The following is a 22,080-nucleotide window of genomic DNA, read 5'->3' on the forward strand; positions in this document are numbered from 1 at the left end:
TTTTACTCATTTATTTGGGAAGGTGGTCCTCGGAAATGTTTTGACAATCACAAGTGTGCCCTCAGTTGCAAAAGGTTGAGAACCCCTGCCCTAACTAACAGCAATTTTATTTTCTATGGTAACCTGTTTAATTGGTCTATAGCTTTTTTTCTTTCTTTTTTTTAATAAATAAAAAAAAATATTCTGATTTCATGCCTGTTCATGCCTTATTTAGAGCACTATATAAATAAGTTTGCAGTATGAAATGTGGTAAAATTGGCAGTAGTGAGTGGCTGTAGTTTACCTGTTGCCTGGACCAATCAGAGGCGGGGATTCAGATTATGGGCAGGGGTGTGCCTTAAGGAGAGAGGGAGAAAGAGAAAGAGAGAGAGAAAGAGGAGGAGAGAGGATGTGCTGAAGTCTGACCAGCAGCCCAGCAGGAGAGACAGACACACGGCTGAGACTACTTCTGTGCAAGAGAGAGACAGAGAGACAGATCGGAAGAGCTCGGGTTTTAGCCGAGCAGAGCCGAAGGAGGTTCCATCCTCACCGGGTCCGAACCATGCCGGTGAGACGAGGCCATGTGGCGCCACAGAACACTTTCCTGGACACCATAATCCGCAAGTTCGAGGGACAGAGTAAGTAGACCCGAGAGGGTCCGTCAGAAACGTTTGATTTCACCACTAGACATTTAATAAACACTTCATTTACTAAAATATTATTACCTAAATATTACTGGATTATTAGATTATTATATGGGGATGAAATGTACCTTTTCTGTTTACAGCAGGAGAAACACTAGTGTTTTTTTTTGTTTGTTTGTTTTCTTACCAAAGGCTGGAATATTTATGCTCATTATATCTAATGAACTGTTTACTTTTAAAACAGGCAAATAATCATAATAATAATTAGGCTAGTAAAATGTTATTATGGCTTGTTAGAGCATCAGGAAAAATTTAGCCAATAAGATCACTTATAGCCTAAGCAGCTGTTAACTTTTCTTACTTGTAAAGTTGTGTTGAGTATGTATGAGTAATATGCATAAATTAATAAATGAAGATATATCATTATAGGTTAAGATACCAAGCAGTATATAAAGTCATTACAATTATCTTTATTTATTATTTATTTAATTATTTATCTTGAAATTTTCCTCTAGAAATAAAATACACCGGAGGGTGGGTGCCTCGCTTCCGGATCGGTCGGGACGTATGGTGGGGTGCGCTCTAGGGCTTGGACAATCACTATCTCCCGATTCAATACTATTTACGAGACTTGGGTGCCGATTTGATATGTATTGCAGTTTTTAAGTATTGCGATTTTTAATTATTGCGATTTATTGTTAACTTTTTTAACACTAGACCATGGGAAAAAGTTGAATTATACACTTCTAGGGACTTTAACTTTGGAAAATATCTGAATTAATACAGTAAAAATCTTTCATTTTCAGCATGTATGTAGTCAGAGATGTCCTCAAGTCAAATATATCAGTCATTGTCAGACATTATTCATTTTATTTTTTTTCAGCAACCCAAAATAAATAAATAAATGAATAAAGACATTTCCCTTACAAATTAGTGGCATTTTCTTTTTAATTTATAAGGGACATGTAATGTTTCATACTTCTGGTTAATACAATCCAATTAATCTTATTTCCATATATGTATTTTGTATATACTAGTGTATAGTATATATACAGTTTCCTTAGTTAACACCTTATCTTGAAAACCGAACGTAGTCCCACGTGTATACTTCCTCTAACTTCAAGTGCGTCTCTAGCTCAGCCGTCAGCTCCGTTCTGTTTATCCATCCATGGTCAGCTCCATCTGGGCCGTTTGAATGCATTTAACATAAATGTCAGTATATGGGTACGGATATGACGTCACCTTACTCAGACTACAACAATAAAAGCGATAACTTCCTTCTACCTCCACATAGACTCAAATGAAGCAAATATATCGATTCAGGCATTAAAAAATCTATTTCAAAATCGTAAAAAAATAATAGTGATACATAGGTGAATAGATTTTTTTCCCAACCCTAGCACAATCACATGCACTAACATGCACTAAAAGCACATGTGGTGTGTGTTGATGTTTCATATAGTGAGACTATTTGGGTGCCATTTTTTAAGGTCCAATAATTTCAGTCTCAGGTATCAACTCCTTTCTTCTCTGTCCTCTTCCTCCACAGATCGAAAGTTTATCATCGCCAACGCACAGGTGGAGAACTGTGCCATCATCTTTTGTAATGACGCCTTCTGTGGGATGTGTGGTTACACCCGGGCTGAGGTCATGCAGAAGCCCTGCACCTGTAGCTTCCTGTATGGACCTCACACTAAGAGACCAGCGGTGGCCCAGATGACTAAAGCTCTGCTGGGAGCAGAGGAGAGGAAGGTGGAGATCTCCCTCTACACTAAAGACGGTACGATCCTGTCAACTCTCATTTTAATTGATTAACTCAGTCATTGTTTGTAGAGATTTAGGGTGCTTTCACATTAGGGACCCAGACCTGGATCCGAGTACACTTGTCCCCAAAGTCCAGTTTGATTGATTAGTGTGTACGCTCCGTACCGTCAAGTGGACTCGGGCACGGATCGATGAACCGTGCCTGAGTCCACTTGAAAAGTTGGTCCAGAGTACGGATCATGTGTACTCGGATACGGCTCGCATCAGGTGTGAAAGCCAACCGTACCAAAACTACGTACTTTAACTCGAGTAACGTTAGCAGTTAGCGAGTAGTTTTGAAATGGCAGGCTTTTTTCAACGCCGCCGGTCTCCACCAAAATCTGTATACATCTAAATCTGTATACATAGATAGAAAACAGTTTCATATCTACAGTATGTCTGTATCTGTTCGCAGCATGTGCCGATCTCATCCTCAGAACTGCACGGCCATGGGTAATACAGCAGGAAGGCCGGCGAGAGATTCCTTCAAATATAGACAATAGGCGCTGGGGTTGAGTGATGTTTGTTATTTTATTTAGCTGATTTAATTGTCTGTGTGCGAAGAACGAGAGCCGCTCAGCTGCTCAGCGGGCAGAGAGAGAGACGAGATGGGGGGGGGGGGGGGGGGGGAACGGGAGATTGTTTGTCTTTTAGATAGGAGAAAATCAACCACATTTGAACGTTTTTTTTAACATTTTGCATGGTTTTTGCCCCAAAATGCATGTAATTATCATAAAGTGGGCATGTCTGTAAAGGGGAGGACTCGTGGGTACCCATAGAAACCCATTTACATTCACATATCTTGAGGTCAGAAGTCAAGAGACCCCTTTGAAAATGGCCATGCCAGTTTTCCCTCGCCAAATTTAGCCCAACTTTGCAACATTATTAGCGATCTTCCCGACAAGCTAGCTAACCACCTACCTGCTCTGCTGACTAGAGGTTACGTCACATTTGCTGTAAAGGGGTATCGGGTGCGGTTGTATCGGAGTAGTTTACGGTTATGATTACACGGGTGGTTCATGGCACAGTATTGGACCCGATACTGGTATCGGTGTCACAGTCTAATGTGGGAGCAGCTTAGTTATATTGCAGCCACATTGCAGATGAAGTCCACAGTCTATGAAGACGAGTCCAGGAAACAGACTGCAGGATTGTGACTTTTTTACTGAACCATGGTGATCACTGATGGGTTGTCACCAGCACGTCCCTTGTTTAGGCTTGTTAAGTTCGGAGCATTTTATGTGCAATGTACCTTTGACCTAATATTGGATGGCCTTTACATCTTTATTTGTAGAAGGGTCGCATCATGAGTAGTAATACATCCATCCATTATATTTCCGTCCATCCATCCAATCTTCAACCGCTTATCCAGGGTCGGGTTGCGGGGGCAACAGCTCCATCAGGGGGAACCCAAACATCCCTTCCCGGTCCAACATTAACTAGCTCTGACTGGGGGATGCCGAGGCGTTCCAGGCCAGTGTGGAGATATAATCTCTCCACCTAGTCCTGGGTCTTCCCCGTGGCCTCCTCCCAGCTGGTCGTGCCTGGAAACACCTCCCTAGGGAGGCGCCCAGGGTGCATCCTCACTAGATGCCCGAAATCACCTCAGCTTGCTCCTTTTAACGCAAAGGAGTAGTGGCCCTCTACTCCGAGTCCCTCACGGATGACTGAGCTTCTCACCCTATCTCTAAGGGAGATGCCAGCCACTCTCCTAAGGAAACCCATTTCGGACGCTTTGTACCACGATCTAGTTCTTTCGGTCATGACCCAGCCCTCATGCCATAGGTGAGAGTAGGAACGAGATTGACCGGTAGATTCAAGAGCTTTGCCTTCCGGCTCAGCTCTCTTTCCGTCACAACGGTGCGGTAAAGCAAATGCAATACCGCCCCCGCTGCTCCGATTCTCCGGCCAATCTCGCGTTCCATCGTCCCCTTGCTCGCGAACAAGACCCGAGATACTTGAACTCCTCACTTGGGGTAAGGTACTCATTCCCTACCCGTAGTAGGCAATCATTCGGTTTTCCTGCTGAGAACCATGGCCTCAGATTTAGAGGTGTGCTGATCCTCATCCGGCCGTTTCACACTCGGCTGCAAACCGATCCAGTGAGTGCTGGAGATCTCAGACCGATGATGCCAACAGGACCACATCATCTGCAAAAAGCAGCGATGAGATCATCAGCACACCGAATTGTAAACCCACCTCCCCCCGACTACGCCTCGATATCCTGTCCATGAATATCACGAACAGGATTGGTGACAAAGCGCAGCCCTGGCGGAGGCCCACCCCCACCGGAAACGAGTCTGACTTATTGCCAAGAACCCGAACACGGCTCTCGCTTCTGGGCGTAGAGAGATTGGATGGCCCTGAGAAGTGACCCCATACGTCCCGCAGCACCCCCCACAGTATCTCCCGGGGGACCCGGTCATACGCCTTCTCCAAGTCCACAAAACTCATGTAGACTGGATAGGCATACTCCCAGGCCCCCTCCAGGATCCTTGCGAGAGTGAAGAGCTGGTCCGTTGTTCCACGGCCAGGACAGAATCTGACGGAATAATGGCAGATTCCATTATCTGCATCCCCACCGTAGAAAAACGAGTAGTACCGTTCACGTTTTCAGAATTTTGGCATCGACTTCGGACTATCGCTTCTCGTGAAATCCCTACTTGAAGTAGATCAGCACATTTGATGAAGTCGATGTACTTGCATGATTTTTGCAATTGGGGTTGTACCCACAAGGTTGAATGCATTTATTGTAAGTGGCTTTGGATAAAATCCAGCACTGTGATTGTGTCAGCTGGACATGAAAGGAGAGAGTAATGTCTTTGAAGTAGAGACTAATTCTGTTAAAGCCAATGATTTGAAGACACTGCCGATAATACAACATTGATTGGTTATTTTTTTATTTGCATTTGGAACAGTACATTAAGGAGCATGAATGAGGAGAAAAGCCCCCGTCTGAGAGTCCGAGTTCCTGCGGTTATAACATCATCGTTCCCTCAGTGTCTCTGCCGCAGCACAATATTGGAAAGTTCCCATTAACATTTAATCTGTCAATTTAGCAGCTCCTGACATTCACCTCCGTTATTGAGTTTATATTGTATTTCAACAATTCCCAGATTTATTGCTTTTGCCAGGAGACGAGGAGGCCGGAATTGTAAATGGCTTTAACAGACTGAGGATATGGCTGTATGGGATTGATTACTGATTTCAGGAGCAATGGAGGTAGCTGACACAGCACTTCTATCATTAGTTCTTCGGTGCCTCAGACTGCGCTGTATTTTCAGAATGTTTCCTATTACAAGAAAAAGAATAGAATTAGGTCGATTACTAGCGTGGATATGTGAGCATTTTTCTTATATTTCATAGAACTCAGTATTTCATCCAAAACTGAAGGGAATCTGAGAGATGAATGAGCCCCATCTACAAACATTCATATCACCTGGCAGAAGAAACAGAAGAAATGAAGCTAGCGCCAACTGCCAGTGTTTCCTACTGTGTACCATTGTGTTACTAAGGAGAGGGAGTATTAAGGCAGGTGTAGAGGGCCGTTACACGTGTGTCAACTATTACTGTCTGGTATAAACAGGTCTTCTGCTGACTTTGTAATAGAAGAGAACACTGATATTTTCTTGCAGGGCCTTTCTTGGTGTCTAAATTGGTAGGGCTATGGAATTTGGGGTGAGTATATGAACAAACAAGGCTACACTGTAGGTGTGGAGGTGTGGCATTTGAAAGTCAAATTCAGATATCACATATCTACAACTAACACTTGTGTAAAGTACAACACACTATAGCCCTAAGCGTCATCATTACACTCAAATTATTGTTATCAATAACTTATAGAAACATTGCATGCAACAGTCTCAATAATAATAATTTCCAAAATCACAACAGGTTTTTTATCTAACAAAATATTCTGCTTCGATCCATATTTGTTGGCGCTTTAGCCTTTCAAAAATGTTTTCACTGCGGTCAAAAACTGTTTTGTTCGCATTCGCATGCACCTGTATTAACGGGGCGGTCTCTCAGCAATCTAACAGGACCATATATTACAGTTATATAACCATAATCAATCACAAAATCATATTTTCCCAATTTTTTAGGGTGATAACTAGAGATGCAGCGATTGCAAATTTCTTTGCCGATTCCAATTTTTGCTAATTCTGATTTCTTTCTAAGAAACTATAATTGACAGCAAAGTTCCAGACAAATTTTTTTCACCACCGTCCTGAAAAATAATTTAGTCCCGAAGTCAGTGTAACAGTCAAAAATTCTAAATGTTATCCTTGCATTAAAAACACAAATTTGTATTTATTCATATACTTGCTTTAATTTAAATGTCATAATTCACACTCTGATATCTCTTTTATATTGCTGTGAAAACATCTCCTTCAAACAACTGGATTTATTCAACTTTCTCGACAAAAACAACATTTCACAAGGTTACATTTGAACTCATGATAACGTTTTTACGAATTTACTTTCGCCCAATACTCATTTTACTGAGCAGAGCTAGAATGCATCATAATACAAGTCAATGTAAATGCCGTTAACATGAGCTGTTAGCTCCATTATAAGCAGGACTGTGTTAGGGAGAGACTCCGTGCTGTCGCTGTGATTACTCTGAGCTGCATCATGGGACATGAATTCCAATATAATAAGTGTCTGTTTAATTCAGTTGTTCCTCCACGGCTTATTTTGGACTTGCAGTGGTGACAAATTGTGAGCTTTATGTCTTCTTCACTCACACTGAAGAACTTCCTAACCAATGACGTGTGTGTGTGTGTGATGTTACTGTTTTTGCCGCTGTGTGCCGACGTAAAACATGCGGCACACGTGGTAAATGTGACCGGCTAAAAAATATGAGACTGATCTCTGGTAATGGAAAAATCGGTTGGTTTGGTGCATCTCTAGTGATAACATCATAAAATATGAAGACACACATTTGAAGCTTCTTTGGATAAACTAAATGAATGATTTTCATATTTTGAATGTAAAAAAAATGGCATTCGATACAGCCCTAGTCTCCATTCTGTGTAGCGAGATGAGCCTCCTGAATTTGCACCCAAAATGCTGTTGTGACCTCCACAATTATTACAAATGACTAGAGGTCCCCAGGTAATACTAGTCCTGTGAGAATAGGGCTATTGTCCTTGAAAATATAATTCCTTTTCAGCACCCTTTTTTAAATTAGTGGACCGTGTCTGGAGGTTTTTGTCACATTGTACGTTTAGTCGATATTTGACCAAATGTGGATGACATTGTGGTAAAATATGCCCGCAGGCTGTTGACATCACGGCACATAAGAGCCTGAAATAGTGTATTGTCTGATGAGCCTAATGGGATCTGTGGGTTTTCCATTCTTTAACACAAATACAGACAAAAACCTCGAGGGTCTTTATTATAATAGTTCAGTAATGTGTCTCCTTGGTTTAGTTGACCTCTTTGACTTTCACCTCCCTGCGCACACACACACACACACACAAACACACACACACACACACACACACTGGAGACTGTTAAAAGAGACTGTGTGACCACAGTATCAGGGTACTTCGTTAATAACAGGCGGCATTTCCAGTACTCAGCTATGGTATGCACATATACACATTACATACAACACATAGTGAACATATGGGGATTATAGGAAGGTTAAAGGGGACCTTCACAGCCTCCTCGCCCTGCATTAATGTAATTAGACTGCTGAGGTCACCATGATGATGATGACAGGACTCGGTTTCTCCTCACAAACAAGTGAAAGATGATTTAAACAGGATACTGCAGGAGCGATAGGCTTTGAATGAAAATGAATGAACTGTTGCGTGCTGAAATGAGGCAAAGAGATTTTACAAGGAATGGTAATGGAATGGTGTTCGAATATATTGATTTTTTCTTCTCTGTGTTGATCGCCCAATTTGTTTCCAGCCTTCTTTGGTTTCACGGTTGTAATATCCATCTGAGGAAATGAAAACTGACATGTAAGAATTTGGCCCTGTTTCAGACCTGGTATTAACATGCGTCCTCAGTGATCTGATCACAAGACGCATTGAGGACGCATTGAAATCAGACTCTTCAGACCACATTCATGAGGTGTCTGGGCCACATATGACCACATTCTTTTAGCAGTGTGTACGCGAATGTGTCCTGGGCCACATTAAGGACCACTACTCATCTGATGTCCAGCTGGGATCCGCGGGATCACCGCGCTTCTCATGTGAATAGACGGGCGGATGTGAACGCTTGTCTGCCTCACTGGAGGAACTGGCCTCTGTGCTCTACTGTAACCGGTCGGTACAACTGTATTTTATTAAAATATATCTTGTTTATAGGCTACATATCTACAGACTATCAGACTAGGCATGCAAAGCGCATTATTATCATACTGTCGGAGATGTGTCGCTGTTTTTGTTCCGCTGCTTTGGGCCGAGCTGACACCCGACCGCCCGCCTGTTCTCTGGAGCTATGTGCCCCGCTGTTGTCTGGCAAAAGCAGCAGTGCACATAGAATAAACTTTTATTTTGATTGTTAATACAATGTACCAGAATTCACGAATATGTAGGATATTACTACTGTCATTCCTTTAATATTACGTCACAGCGTCTGCTGTATTAGCCATGTGTTACTACGTGTTTATTTGCATATAGAGTGAGGAAGTGAGATCGGATCACAAGTGGTCACTGGAGACGCATGTGGAGACGCATTCTAATATCAGGTGTAGACAGATGTACTTAAAGCAGCCATTAACCAGTTAAACATATTAGACCAGTGCTCGAACTGGGCCGGTACTCACTGGTACGCATCACCGGCACTTCTTCATTTTACTCCGTGGCGTACTGTCACTTTTCTCGCGTACAGACACGTCTCTCAAGCTGTCGATACTCTTCTCTGCCCTCTCCATATCAGGTTATCTGAGAGATTCATAATCATAACGGCACAGCGCCAGCGTCTCTGAGCCTCGCCTCATAAATCGTATGAACATAAAAACTACGTGGGGAGCGCCTGGACGAGCCGACGCACTCCACGGTAATTTATCAATGCATCCTTAACGTCCCTTTTGTAAAACAATTAGTGAACTGTTGGTTATAACTTTCTTTTAGTTGGGAACAAATATAGTTTATGAAACATTATTTAAAAAAATTCTGAATCTGCTCTTTTAGGGCAAACATTTCCAGTTTATCTGTAAGAGTTTTTGGAGTTATCTATAGTAATAATAATAGTCTATAGAAAGATGCTATATGTTACAAATAACACAGGAAACAGTTAAAGTATTAACACTATGGATAGATATAAAAACACACCACCTTAAGCCTATAATGTGGAATATTATTGGAGTATTATAGGCCTACTATAGAAGATGCATAGCCCCAGGTATAATATTAGCAATAAACAGCACAACTGATTATGACAAATGATGATTATGATGAATAAGAGAGTACTGGCACTTATTCTTTCCCCTTCAAGCACTGTATTAGACAGGTGGGCAACCATTGTTTCAAGGCTCTTTCTTCAAAATTGTATCCTCTATAGCTGGATTCCACAAAACTACTTCTGTCACATGCATTACTAGATCTGGTGCCTGTTTAACAAAACCAAGATAACGGATTAAGCCGGGTTTTTTTCTAGTTATCCTGACTCAGTTTAGCCTTGACTCGGTTTCACAAAAGCAGGTGTCACATTAGTCACCATGGAGATTTATTCTGTGCAGCTAGCCTGCTCCAGACCAGGCTAACAGCCAGGCTGATTTATCCTGGTGCCTTATACAGTATGTTCAGTCAGCAGTCACTCCGATCGGAAACCAATGTGTTTTTTGGTGAACATATTAAGCTACTGCAGTTGTTGAGATGATGGCTGATTAAATTGCAAAGGTGTTTTCAATTAAGTCAGTGATGAGGGCAATATACGTATAAAGTCCTAAAGGCATACACATGCCCTTTTTTTTAGAAGATGTCGTAGATGATGAAGCGCTCATACTTCGAAGAGCTTTCCGCCGGGAAAGAGTGTTTTCGGTACTGGTCGGACCTGTTGGCTTTTTCCGGACAAGCACTCACACGAGCGGTACCGATTTTCGGGAGAAGGTATACGCTACCTGTGCAGACTGCTGGGTCCCAAGATTCAGCATTCCACATCACAGAGCCATGCTCTGACCCACCCCACAGATGGTGTGTATTGGGCTCAGATTTTTTTGCAAGTGGCATGTTCTTATATGCAGTAGGAGATGCTGAAAACCTCAGCAAAGCCACTATTTTGCCGCTCCATCAGACAAGTGTATCTGGCTTTGAAAGGTATTGTGCACATCTTCGTCACCTTCCCCGGCCACAGAAGAACGTGTTACTTTTAGAACAGTCACAGTTTGGCCTACTCATTATTTTGTGTAACAGGTTTCTCTAATGTGATTGGTGCGCTTGACTGCACCCACATTAGACTGAAATGTCCCTCAGGAGCACATGAAGGGGATTTTGTGAACTGAAAATCCTACCACAGTATCGATGTTCAGGTAAGAATGAGTTATGGTTTCTGTTAACTACATTAATTAATTTTAAGCATTCAATTACCTTAACACATCTTATTGTTTCAGATGATCTGTGATGCTGACTGTGTATTCAGTAACATAGAGGCAAAGTGGCCTTTCTCGGTCCATGACTCCCGCATCTTTCGTGACAGTACTATTTACCAGAGACTATCAGATGGTAAGCCACACACATTTTATTGATTAAGCACCTTTGATATTATGATAGTTTCAAAGTTTTACTGACTGCTATTGATGTAGTTGTAATGAATACATTTTGTGTTCTCAGGTGAATTCTCTGGCGTGTTGCTGGGAGACGAGGGTTATGCCTGTCAGTCATTTCTTCTCACTCCCTTCGCAGATCCCCAGCCAGCAGCACAGCACACTTACAATCTTGCCCATGCAAGTAACAAGGGTCCGAATAGAAATGGCATTCGGCCTTTTAAAGACTCGTTTCCAGTGCCTTCACCACCTGAGGGTCACCCCCCGACAGGGCCTGTGACATTATTGTTGTTTCCTGCACTGTCCTCCATAACATTGCCTGTCTCAGAAGGAAAGGGCTCCCAGAGTGGCCTTGGAGATGGACTGGGATAATGCTGCAATGTTTCCTGACAACATTAATGGCAGACTGGTCAGAGACCAATATGTTACTTATTTTTAGTTGACTTATTTTGTAGGAGCCGCAGTTAAGTTTATTTATGTAACCTATTTTATTGAGTTGACTGTTAGTGAAACTCCTCAAGTTTGTGTTTACAAGTGTTTGCAATATCTATAAGTGGGTGCGCATATGACGCATGGTGAGGAGGACGGGTTACGGCAGATACCGTCGATGACCTCAGCCTCACTCAGCAGATAAATTGACTCTTGCAAAAGTTAAACTGGACTGTAAATCAACTGTCTACCTTTTGTTTTCATGTTAAGTTTATTTTGCAATAAATTCTAAGCTACAGTGAACGGTGATACTCTCCCTTGATTTCTTTTGGAAAGAAGGCTACGAGTCTTACACACACACTATACCCGCACTCCATGTGATAAAAAACAACAGGAAGTGGAATAGTGGTTAAAGGAAAAGCAAACTGATGTTTTCTGCCACAACATATTGCCTTTTTTCATGTATCCCTAAACCATAAAGAATCATGAATATTAACACTTCTGTGTGTGTATGTATTTTATTTCACATAGCACACAATTTCATATTTTCATAATCAGTTGTCTACTGAGAGCCTGGGAGAGAAATAAATAACAATGATTAATACATTATGTTAGCTTTTTTTTTTAATTGCTAAAATAATAAAGACAATAAAAATGTTGAGCAGGCACTTTCTAATTTATACATTGTAATCAACAATTAATCAAGGCACTTACCAGCCTGCAAAATGTTTTTATATGTAGTCTTGACTTGTTGTCTGGTCCTCTTTTGTCCAGTCACATTTGTTCTGCATGAACATTAATTGATAGGAGGTGTAAATATCTATTGGTACATTTCCTGAGTAACATTAACTTCCACTGCTCACTTTTAAGGCAACATTAAGAGCAGAGGTCTAGGTTTTAGGGCCAACTTGCGCATTCAGTCGGTCTGCCACGCTTGTTTCACGCTGTTTTATGACAGCGGCCACGTTTCCTTTTTTGCATATGATATGCTTTACTTCGTACTCGTTGTTACGTTACTGTGTGTGTGAGATGTGCAGATTAAGTAGACAGCGAGTCGCTCAACAGTGTAGTAACGTATGTCTGTTTATTATCATGACCCGGAAGTGTTCACACATAGAAGGTCCGTGTAACATCCTCTAACGTAACCTCACTATAGTTCCACTTAACAGAACACCTCCCCTTTAAGTAAGAACACCACCCTCTTTTAACATCTTCAACTCTGCTGTAATAACATCCTCTTACAGGTATCCTAGCACTGAACTCAGACATTGACCTATGAAACACCTAAAATGTCTTATCACATTTTTCTAACATTAATAAACATTTTTTCTAACATTCCTAAACAGAAAATAGAAAACATTTATTTCCAACAATTTTCCCTTTTCTTTTCCCCCACCCAGTAACTCAATTACAAGTCCATACGCACAGGTGGGCGTGACACTCGGCCTGAGCTAGTCACGTATGGTGTGTTTGTCTCTTGAGTGTGTGTCTCTGTGTTAACTGGCTCTGAGGTGTGTGACAGGTGTATCAGGTGGTGTTGACTGTACTGTGGATGGTTTACTGTGCGAACCTGTGTGCGGTTTCTCCTGACCTGTCCTTAATCAGTGTCAAATAATATAAGATCTGGGTGTTGTGGCATGTTGAACACTGTCCCTCGGTCTTTTCTCTTTTGCCAGCCATACATTTTTGGCCAGCCTGCAGTGGTGGCAGAGGGCGGGCTCTGTGCCGCAGGTTGTAGTTGCGTCGTTGGTTCTCCTTTGCGCGCTTTCTCTGACTTTCCTGAACCCTCTGATATTCGGCCAGCGGGGATGAAGACTCGCTGGGAGCTGTGGTATGGTGGTACGCAAGCTGTCTCCCCATGAGGAGTTGTGCAGTGGGAGTAACCGCACTCAAGAGGTGTTGCGCGGTATGTCATCAACGCTTTTAGCTTCTCCTCTCCTCCTTTCCACAGACTTTTTAATAGTCGCCACAGCACGCTCGGCTTCTCCGTTCGCTTGTGGATACCTCGGGCTGCTTGTGACATGTGTAAACCCATACTCAGTGGCAAAGTCTTTGAATAGTTCGCAGCTGTATTGCGGTCCGTTATCTGACCTAACTGTCTCTGGTATACCGTGGCGGCTGAACGCCTCTTTCAGGGCTGCAATAACTGTGTTGGCAGTGGCGACGTTGAGGTGGGCTACTTCAATGTAGCGTGAAAAGTAATCCACTACTAGGAGATAAGTCTTTTTCTCCCAGAAGAATAAGTCTGTACCCACTCTTTGCCAGGGTCTAGCTTGCACCGGAGTTGTAAGCAGAGGCTCTCTGTGCTCTGCTCTGTGCTGTGAACATGTGCTGCAGTGTTCCACCAGCTGACTGATGTGTACAGACAGTCCCGGCCACCAGACGGGACTGGCGGGCTCTCGCTCTGCACTTGACTATACCTTGGTGGCCGCTATGAAGGTCACGAAGAATCTTTGGCCTCATGCTGTGGGGTATCACGATTCTTTGACCTCTGAGGAGCAGCTCTCCCGCCACTGTGAGGGTTTCTCTTTCAGGCCAGTATGGCCCCAGCTCTGGAGGAAGGGCGTGTTTCTCAGGTCACTCAGTCTGACAGTACTCGATGAGCTTTTGCAACATGTAGGGTCAGCTGCCTGTTTCTCTTGGATTCCCTTTAATCTTGCCTCTGTAGCAGGAAGGCTATGGACGACAGCGTCCACAAACACTTTGACTTCTGCCTCATTGTCTTTTTTCATCTTGTGTGAACATGTGTTCACGGGGCTCTTGATAACGTGTCCGCTGTTATCAAGCGTTTACCGGGCACATGCACGATGTCGAAGGTGAACTTCATCAGCCTCAGTCGAAACCTCAGCACTCTGGGCGGTGAGCTCATCTAGTGCCTTTGTACTCAACAGTGGCACTAGAGCTTATGATCTGTCTCTAGTTGGAACTGCAGTCCCAGCAGATAGGGTGACAGGCGGCTCACATGCCCATGTAGCTGCAAAGCCTCTTTTTCGATCTGTGCATAATGTTTTTCAGCCTCAGAGAGACCTCTGGAGATGAACACAATTGGTCTCCATGTCCCATCTGTTTGTCGTTGATTCAGGACACCCCCTAAGCCAAAGGACGAGGCATCAGCTGATACGCATGTCTCTGCTATCGGTGAGTATGGAGCTAGCACTCGTGGTGAACTCAGTTCATTTTTCAGTCTCTGAAATGACTCTTTTGTGGCGCTCCCAGCACCACTCATTTTTCTCACTGAGCAGATCTTTGATTGGTCGCGTGTATGATGCAAGGTGGGGTTAGAAACTTGCCCAGATAGTTGGCCATCCCCATCACTCTCCTACTCCTTCGACCCGGTAGGTTCAGGCATCTCCATAATAGCTTTAACCTTGTCTGGATCGGGTGTCACGCCATCTGCTGTGACACGGTGACCAGAGGAACATGATGCTGTCTTTGGCGAACACGCATTTTTCATTTAGCGTGAGTCCCTCTTTTCTCAACATCATCAGGACCTGGTGCAGTCTCTCGTTGTGTTGCTGCATGTCCTCTCCGTACACGACGATGTCGTCCGCATGACACACGACTCCTTCGCACCCCTCCAGCATCTGTGACATGCGACGCTGGAAATGCTCTGGGGCCGATGAGATCCCGAACGGCAGTCGGTTGAATGCGTAGCGTCGATGGGATGGGTGATGAATGTTGTGAGGAGCGAGCTCTCCTCTGACAAGGGGATTGCCAGAAGCCGGAAGTGGCATCCAGCTTCGTTGAAGACTTTCGCCCCCAGCCAAACATGGCTAGTGTGTGGTCGACTGCTGGGAGTATGTGTCTCTCTCGCCGCACCCACTTGTTCAGGTGTGTTAGATCACACACAGCCGTATCTTTCCTGGCTGCGCCTTCGGTGCCACAACCATACCAGCGCACCATGGTGTAGGTTGGGTCACTTTGGAGATCACTCCCATTTCCTCCATGCGATTCAGTTCTGCTCTCACTTTATCACGCATGGGCAGGGGCACCGACGTGGCGATGACAGAGCGTATGGAACCGCCCCTGGCTCCAGCTCAATCTTGTAGGGCTCCTTTAATTTCCCCAACCGGAAAACACTGCGGGGTACTGCGCTTTTAAAATCCTCCTGATGTGCCTGCACTGTGCAGACACGCTTTATCAGGGCAAGAGCTTTTAATGCAGGAAGACCCAGTAGTGGCTTGGACAGCCCAACAACAACATAAATGTCCTGTTCTGTTGTTTTACTTTCAAAGTTCAACTTGCCTTTGAAACGTCCTTTAACGTCCAGTTTGTGATTTCCTGGTCCATACAGCACTTTTCCTGGCGGCTGCAGTGTCCAGTTTAAAAAACAGTATTTTCCCTGTTCAGCTGCAACAGTTCCATCCACTCCTCCTCCTCATCCGAGCACATTTCTCCCAGGAAAGCAAAATCCTCCTCATTGCTCCCTGTCTGTGCGTCTGTGATGTCATGGACGCCGCCGCTTGACCTGCATTTCTTTGCAAAGTGTCCTTTTTTATGACACTTCCTACACTCGGCATCATGAGCAGGGCAGTCTTTCCAGAAAGGTTTTTTCATTTGTCCACACCTGCTGCATCCTGATGACGGTGTGTCAGTTTTTCTTTCGCCGTCTTTGGTACCTTATTGTACTTTTTGTGTACAGCCTCAACATGTCCCGTCGTCTGCTCTGTCCCACGCAGCACAGGCTGTTGCTTTTTCACCGCTGCACTCTGCCTCACTCTCGTCATGGCCTTCCCAATGTCAAATCAGCGTCTAGCTGTAAGCTTTCCGACAGCTTAGCATCTCTTATGCCGACAACAATTCGGTCCCCTGATTAACTGGTCTCTCAGAGCTCCGAACTCACAGTGTTCCGCCAGTGTATGTACAGCTGTTATAAAAGATTCCACACTCTCACCCGGCTCTTGACTCCTCCGGTTGAAGCGTGCTCTTTCAAAGATGACGTTCCGCTTGCTCACACAATGCGTCGTAAAAGCCCGCGTAACAGCATCGTATGACTTTTTCTGCTCCTCTGTGAGCGGCAGCACATTTAAGATATCTTCTGCGTCGTCCTCCAGCAGCATACATAAAAGCATTCACTTGGAATTCCTGTGATTTTTTGTCCAATTCAGTTGCTATTCTGTAGCGTTCATAGCGCTTCATCCATCTCGGCCATTCGTTAGCATTGGTAAAGTCAAACTTGCCTGGCGGCGCTAACTGCTGCACCGTGGCGCTTCCGTCCACTCTCGGTGGCAACACCGCACCTCCGTCCATTTTCTGTCGGTTTTCAGGTTTAGTTTTTCTTTACTTCTTCTCTGCTTTTCCGTGTTTCTTCTGACACCATGTTACGTTACTGTGTGTGTGAGAGTGCAGATTAAGTAGACAGCGAGTCGGCTCAACAGTGTAGTAACGTAGTCTGTTTATTATCATGACCCGGAAGTGTTCACACATAGAAGGTCCGTGTAACATCCTCTAACGTAACCTCACTATAGTTCCACTTAACAGAATACTCGTAAGCTTCCATTAGAAGCCGTTGCTCACTTGGTGTAAAGTGTGCTGAACGCGTCTTCTCCATTTCTGCATCGATTAATCTGTGATTGATCTCGTGGTCTGTTCGGATGAACTGACTAGACTAGGTCAAGCCTCGCTTTCTCTCTTATCCTGGATATCTTTATTCTGCTTTGTGAAACCAGTTTAACCCAAAACATGCAGTGTGTTTACACTGAGAGAAATGAAGCCAACGTGAATTGCCAAGAACTGCAGTTCCTCAAACGGCCACTTGAGGCTTGTTCCAAAAGGGGGTCAATCCCCACAGACCCTCATGTTAAAATGCCCAACTTTACAGCACATTACAGAAATAAACATGTTTACAGGCTGGTACAAAAATGTTTTTAGTCTCTTTAGCTAATTTCCTGTTCATGACTGAACTGTATTGAGGGTGAATTCTTATATAACTCTTTAAATTATATTAAGGCTTAAAGTTCAGCGTAATTGAGGGCGTGGCTGCTTGACTGACAGGTGGTGCCGTACCAGTTTGCTAGCTGTCTGCTCTGCTGCGTCACCCGGCCCGCTCAGCTCCACCCACGATCCACCGCTTTGCAGATTTTTTCACAACATATCTTCAGAAACATATGGGTGGCGTCACGGAGACTGCGTCCATAATCTATGGTTTTTGTGTATGGTTTACACACACTTAAGTTACTATGAGGAACTTTCATTTTATGTTCATTTTGCGATAGTCTTTCTGAGCACCAGAGTCCCTTTAGAAAACCTCTCATTTTACTGCAGCAGGGTCTGACAGTCTGCCCGGTGCAGTCCTGGTTCTGGTTCTCCCGTGCCTCCCTTCTCTCCAGCGGGCCCAGCAATACGGCCTGGGCCTCGAGCAGCGTGGCGACGGTGTAAGCTCTCAGCGGGGACCGGCGGAGCAGCGAGGCGAAGCTCTGCTCTGCCGGAGGAGGAGCTGCTGCTGCTAGGCGCGGAGTTCTGGTGGACCTGCATGGTTTCGTCCGATACGCCTATATCGGCGTTAAGACAACAAGTGCAACAACACTCTGCATGGATTGTCAAAAATAGTTGAAAGGCTGTGCACACTTCACTGAAGATAGAAGTCACTGCTGGTAGATCCACCATGGGCATTTCCCCAAACCAATGACCTGTTGGCTGAGCAAACATTGTGGGTGTGATTAAATTTAGCTTACTGGTGATAAATTTAGCTTACTTACATCCTTGCGGTGTGGTCCATTTAATCACTGATTAATCATACCTTTACCCCAAACCATAGACTGTATATTGTCATGGTTTCGGGGATAACAGGTTTAGAACCAAATGCAGGTAAGGAGGAGGAGATGGCAGCAGGCAGAGTTCAATTATTTTAATCATAACAAAACTTACAGAGACAAAAATGCAGCTGAACCCTGGTAGGTAGGAACAAAAAAGGCAAAAGGAACAAAACACTGGAAAAAACTCTCCTCAAGGGAGAAACACATTACACCAGGAGCGATGACGAACTGACAAAAAAAAGCTTTAATTAAAGATTTAAAGATAACAAATTAATTCTGTCCACAGAAAAAACGCTGGTGCTTTTATTTTGAAACGGAAGCAGGAAGTCTTTTTTCATGTCCGTGACATTCTACAGATGTTTAGACATTGAAACTGTAGTAATGTTGCTGATATGATGTCAATATACTGTCAAACGATCACTTTCACTGTCTGTTGCTGCTGTGAACCGCGCGTCTCGCGGTAAAAATAGCGAGACCTTGAATCTCTAGAAGTGACGCGCAGTTGACACGCTGCCGAGCCAGGCTGCTCACGCAGGCAGTGTGGCTGCTCTAACCTGTTAACATGGACGCCGAAAGTTAAACTCTTATCATGCAGGAACATTTTGCTGGATAATAAGTAGGGATGCACCGATCGGTATTGGTCCGATATTGGCCAAAATCCCTGGATCGGATATCGGTGGGAAAAAAAAGTATAATCTGATCTAATAGCATGACCTATCTGTCAACAACTGCCATCTAGGTAGGCCTATAAGCTACATTAAGTGTTGAGTTATATCCAGTATTTTATAATTCCTTTGTTATACTTTGGGGTTAAATTTGGCCGCGGCTGTCCGGTGCTCAGTCCGTTACATACGCTCCTCTATGTTGGCGTCTGTGCCGGGGCTGTAAGGTGCTCAGTCCGGCACATGCTCATCTAAGTCGGCGTTGCCATGTCATTTTGCCAGGGCTAAAGCCCTGAATGTTTTGAGTGTTACGCCGACAGAAAACGTAATGTCTGTGAATGTGCGATAGTGTTCGTTACAGAGCTGACTGTCAACGTAAATGCAGGTCTCTAAACCAACTTTGGGGGGGGGTCTGACGGTCAGCGCTGAGTGACTCACAGCGGGGAAGAGGAGAGGAGAAAAGGCAGAGCGTTTGTCTTCTTCATGATTGTAGCAGCAGTCTTATTTTATTTTACAAACCTCACATTGCGTAACATTACGTTACAGCAAAACTGAAATACCCAGAAGCCCCTTCTCCAGGAGCACAGGGCCGTTAGGGATAAAACAAGGTGGCCTGCACGATTCCCCAAACACGGTAAACGACTCATTTTACTAGAGTAAAGTAATTTTTTTTTTTTTTTCAGATTTGCAAAAAACTGTTGTTGTTGACCCCTCAGACAGTTGAGGAACCAGATTAAGTTATCGTAGGACATCTCTCTTATCATTTGTGTTTTTTTATGGAATCGGTCATAGAGCACATAATGTATAATGTTCAGAGGACCCAGTAATTGGATGTCCACAGTTGTTGTGCAAAGTTGCTCTCTTGTCCAGCCATGGCAATGACACTTTCACCGATCCATGTTGGGATGTTTTCTTCAGTTGGCTCCATTAAGTGCCCTTCAAATGGCCTGAAAGGCAGCTGTTCTGGTTCTGTAAGATTGGTGTGTGTTGCCAGACCCTGTGGAAAATCATAAATAACCACATTAGGCATGTGTTTCCATGACAAAAGCATGTCAGCAAAATCCGGTGGGCTCTCAGCTCAAAAATTGCATTTGACGCTGTATACAATCCCACCAGGGCACATGATCGCTGCCCATTCACCTGTAAGAGTAACCAGTGAGGTAAGAGATTGAAAATCTATGACACTATAACATTCAGCTTCACAAAGTGAAAGATTTAAGATAACAAAACTTATATCTGAGTAAGCCTTTTACTACAAATTTACAAAAGAGACAAAATCCTACAGTACATGCTTAGTTCAAACCAGAACAGCTGAAATGTAACCCTCCTGAGGCAGCCCAAATCTTCTGAAAGATTTTGTCATAGGTTTGTTTCGACTTCATTTCAGTCAACAACCTCACCAAGATCCCGTGATCCCGTGGAGTCAAGTCCACACTCTTTGCAGAGCTTTCTTATAACAGGAACCTACATATAAATATTAATCTTATTAATTATACCCCCGCGACAACGTAGTTGGGGGTGTATAGCGCTCCGCTTGTCCTTCCGTCCATCCGTTTCGTATCCGGGGCAGAGCTCGGAAACTATTTAACTTGGGAACTTCAAATTTTGTATGATGGTTGACAGTGTGGTCTAGTTGTGCCTTTAAGGGTTAGAAGTCCAGGGTGAACTTGAGGAAGGTGAGCTAATAACAAGCTACATTGTGCTCAATAGACTTATTCCATTAGTTCCAAAAGGGCAAAACCTTTGGCCCTACTTTAGTAGGGGTCAAGCGGTGAGCGGGGTTATGTGAGCCATGCTCACTTTTGCCTTGTTTTTTTTGTTTAAGAAAAGAAAAAATACAACCTTTGATTTCAAAACACATAATGTATGCTGTATGTAGACATTGAGGAGCACATAAACCCTCTGCTTAAAAAGCTCTTCTCTTAGATGATCCTCAGTTACTGAAAGTTCGGCAGCCTCCTGCTTAGCTTTGGGGAATTCACTTTTTCAAATTCAGTGTTACGCAGCCAAGTTTGAATGACATGTGTTTTCTCCCTGTCCACGGAGCCCGACTTCGTATGTAGGAGCAACTTTGAAAGGGTTGTCTCTTGCACCCTAAAATAGAAATTACATATAGCATTATCAAAATATTGTAAAGCAAAAAAAACAACCTTTATTTTAGTGGTGTCTGCAGATATCAGGACGTCAATATAATACTTTAAATTTGAATGGTTCTAACCGTGTTGTTGTAACAGTCTTCTTTAGATGATTTTAATGATTAGGTACTGTAGTAAATCTAAGAATGACTTTTTCCACGTTTTATGTAAAAAGGTTTTCTTGGATTCTCTCTTCAGGCAAGTGTGAAGTTAGTTTGGTTTATCTAGACTTATTCTGAAGACAGATCTCAAATATTGGACTGGCAGACACTCCATTATAGGATTTAATTTACTTCTTACTTAAATCCTCGTCCAATCATTTCACTTCATGACAAAAATGTTCAATGTCAACTTCTCCTTTGAAGTTCTCTGGAGGTTCCTTGATGTTCGGAGCGCAGTTCGGATGTCGGACTCTGGAGGACGGTTTGTGTGTCAAATTATTGATTTCTTAAGTAAGTTGCCGTGTAATAAGCGGAATAAGGTACAGCCAGAGGCCCTTCAGGGCAATTCGCTTTGCGTCGGGGTCCATCGCACGATCTGGATTTCCTTCACAACAAGCACCTGCTAACTGTACATTATCCCTTACTTGTTACTTATATCAGTATTGATCATTATTTTTTCTTTTTTTTTTAATATTTTTGTAACATTTACCTGGAGTAAGTTTCTCAGCGTTAGGCATAAGGGCAAAGCTCAGGATTATTCGGTCATCGAAGTTGTGGACACCATTTTTTCCACTCTTGATAACGGTAGCACATTCCACATTGCGGGCGGTATTCGCAGTAAGTGGCAACTTCTGAAAAACAGAAAATAAATTACATCAACATCAAGATATTTTTCACTCTGGAGAACAATAACATCACTGATGAACACATGAGACAGATAAATATGAGAACCTACCTTCAGTTACACACCAGGTAATGAGTATTTAGCCTTCTTTGTGATAAG

The 22,080-nt window shown here is 43.5% G+C and overlaps 1 protein-coding gene and 1 long non-coding RNA gene across 2 annotated transcripts in view; both read left to right on the top strand.

The window, feature by feature from the left end:
• The first annotated feature begins 473 nt into the window (after positions 1-473).
• The window catches only part of LOC119498759 (potassium voltage-gated channel subfamily H member 6-like), a 60,275-nt gene continuing 38,668 nt past the window's right edge, over positions 474-22,080 (top strand). The window contains exons 1-2 of the mRNA XM_037787809.1: positions 474-617; positions 2,173-2,403. Coding sequence (XP_037643737.1) covers positions 542-617; positions 2,173-2,403 — 307 coding nt within the window. The 5' untranslated portion in view covers positions 474-541. The remainder of the gene's footprint in view (positions 618-2,172; positions 2,404-22,080) is intronic.
• Positions 10,468-11,361, top strand: LOC119498686. The gene is made up of 3 exons (XR_005209166.1): positions 10,468-10,920; positions 11,002-11,113; positions 11,222-11,361. It is a non-coding gene; the product is annotated as an uncharacterized LOC119498686 (long non-coding RNA).

The sequence above is a fragment of the Sebastes umbrosus genome, chromosome 12 (assembly GCF_015220745.1).
Source record: "Sebastes umbrosus isolate fSebUmb1 chromosome 12, fSebUmb1.pri, whole genome shotgun sequence".
NCBI classification, from domain to species: domain Eukaryota; kingdom Metazoa; phylum Chordata; class Actinopteri; order Perciformes; family Sebastidae; genus Sebastes; species Sebastes umbrosus.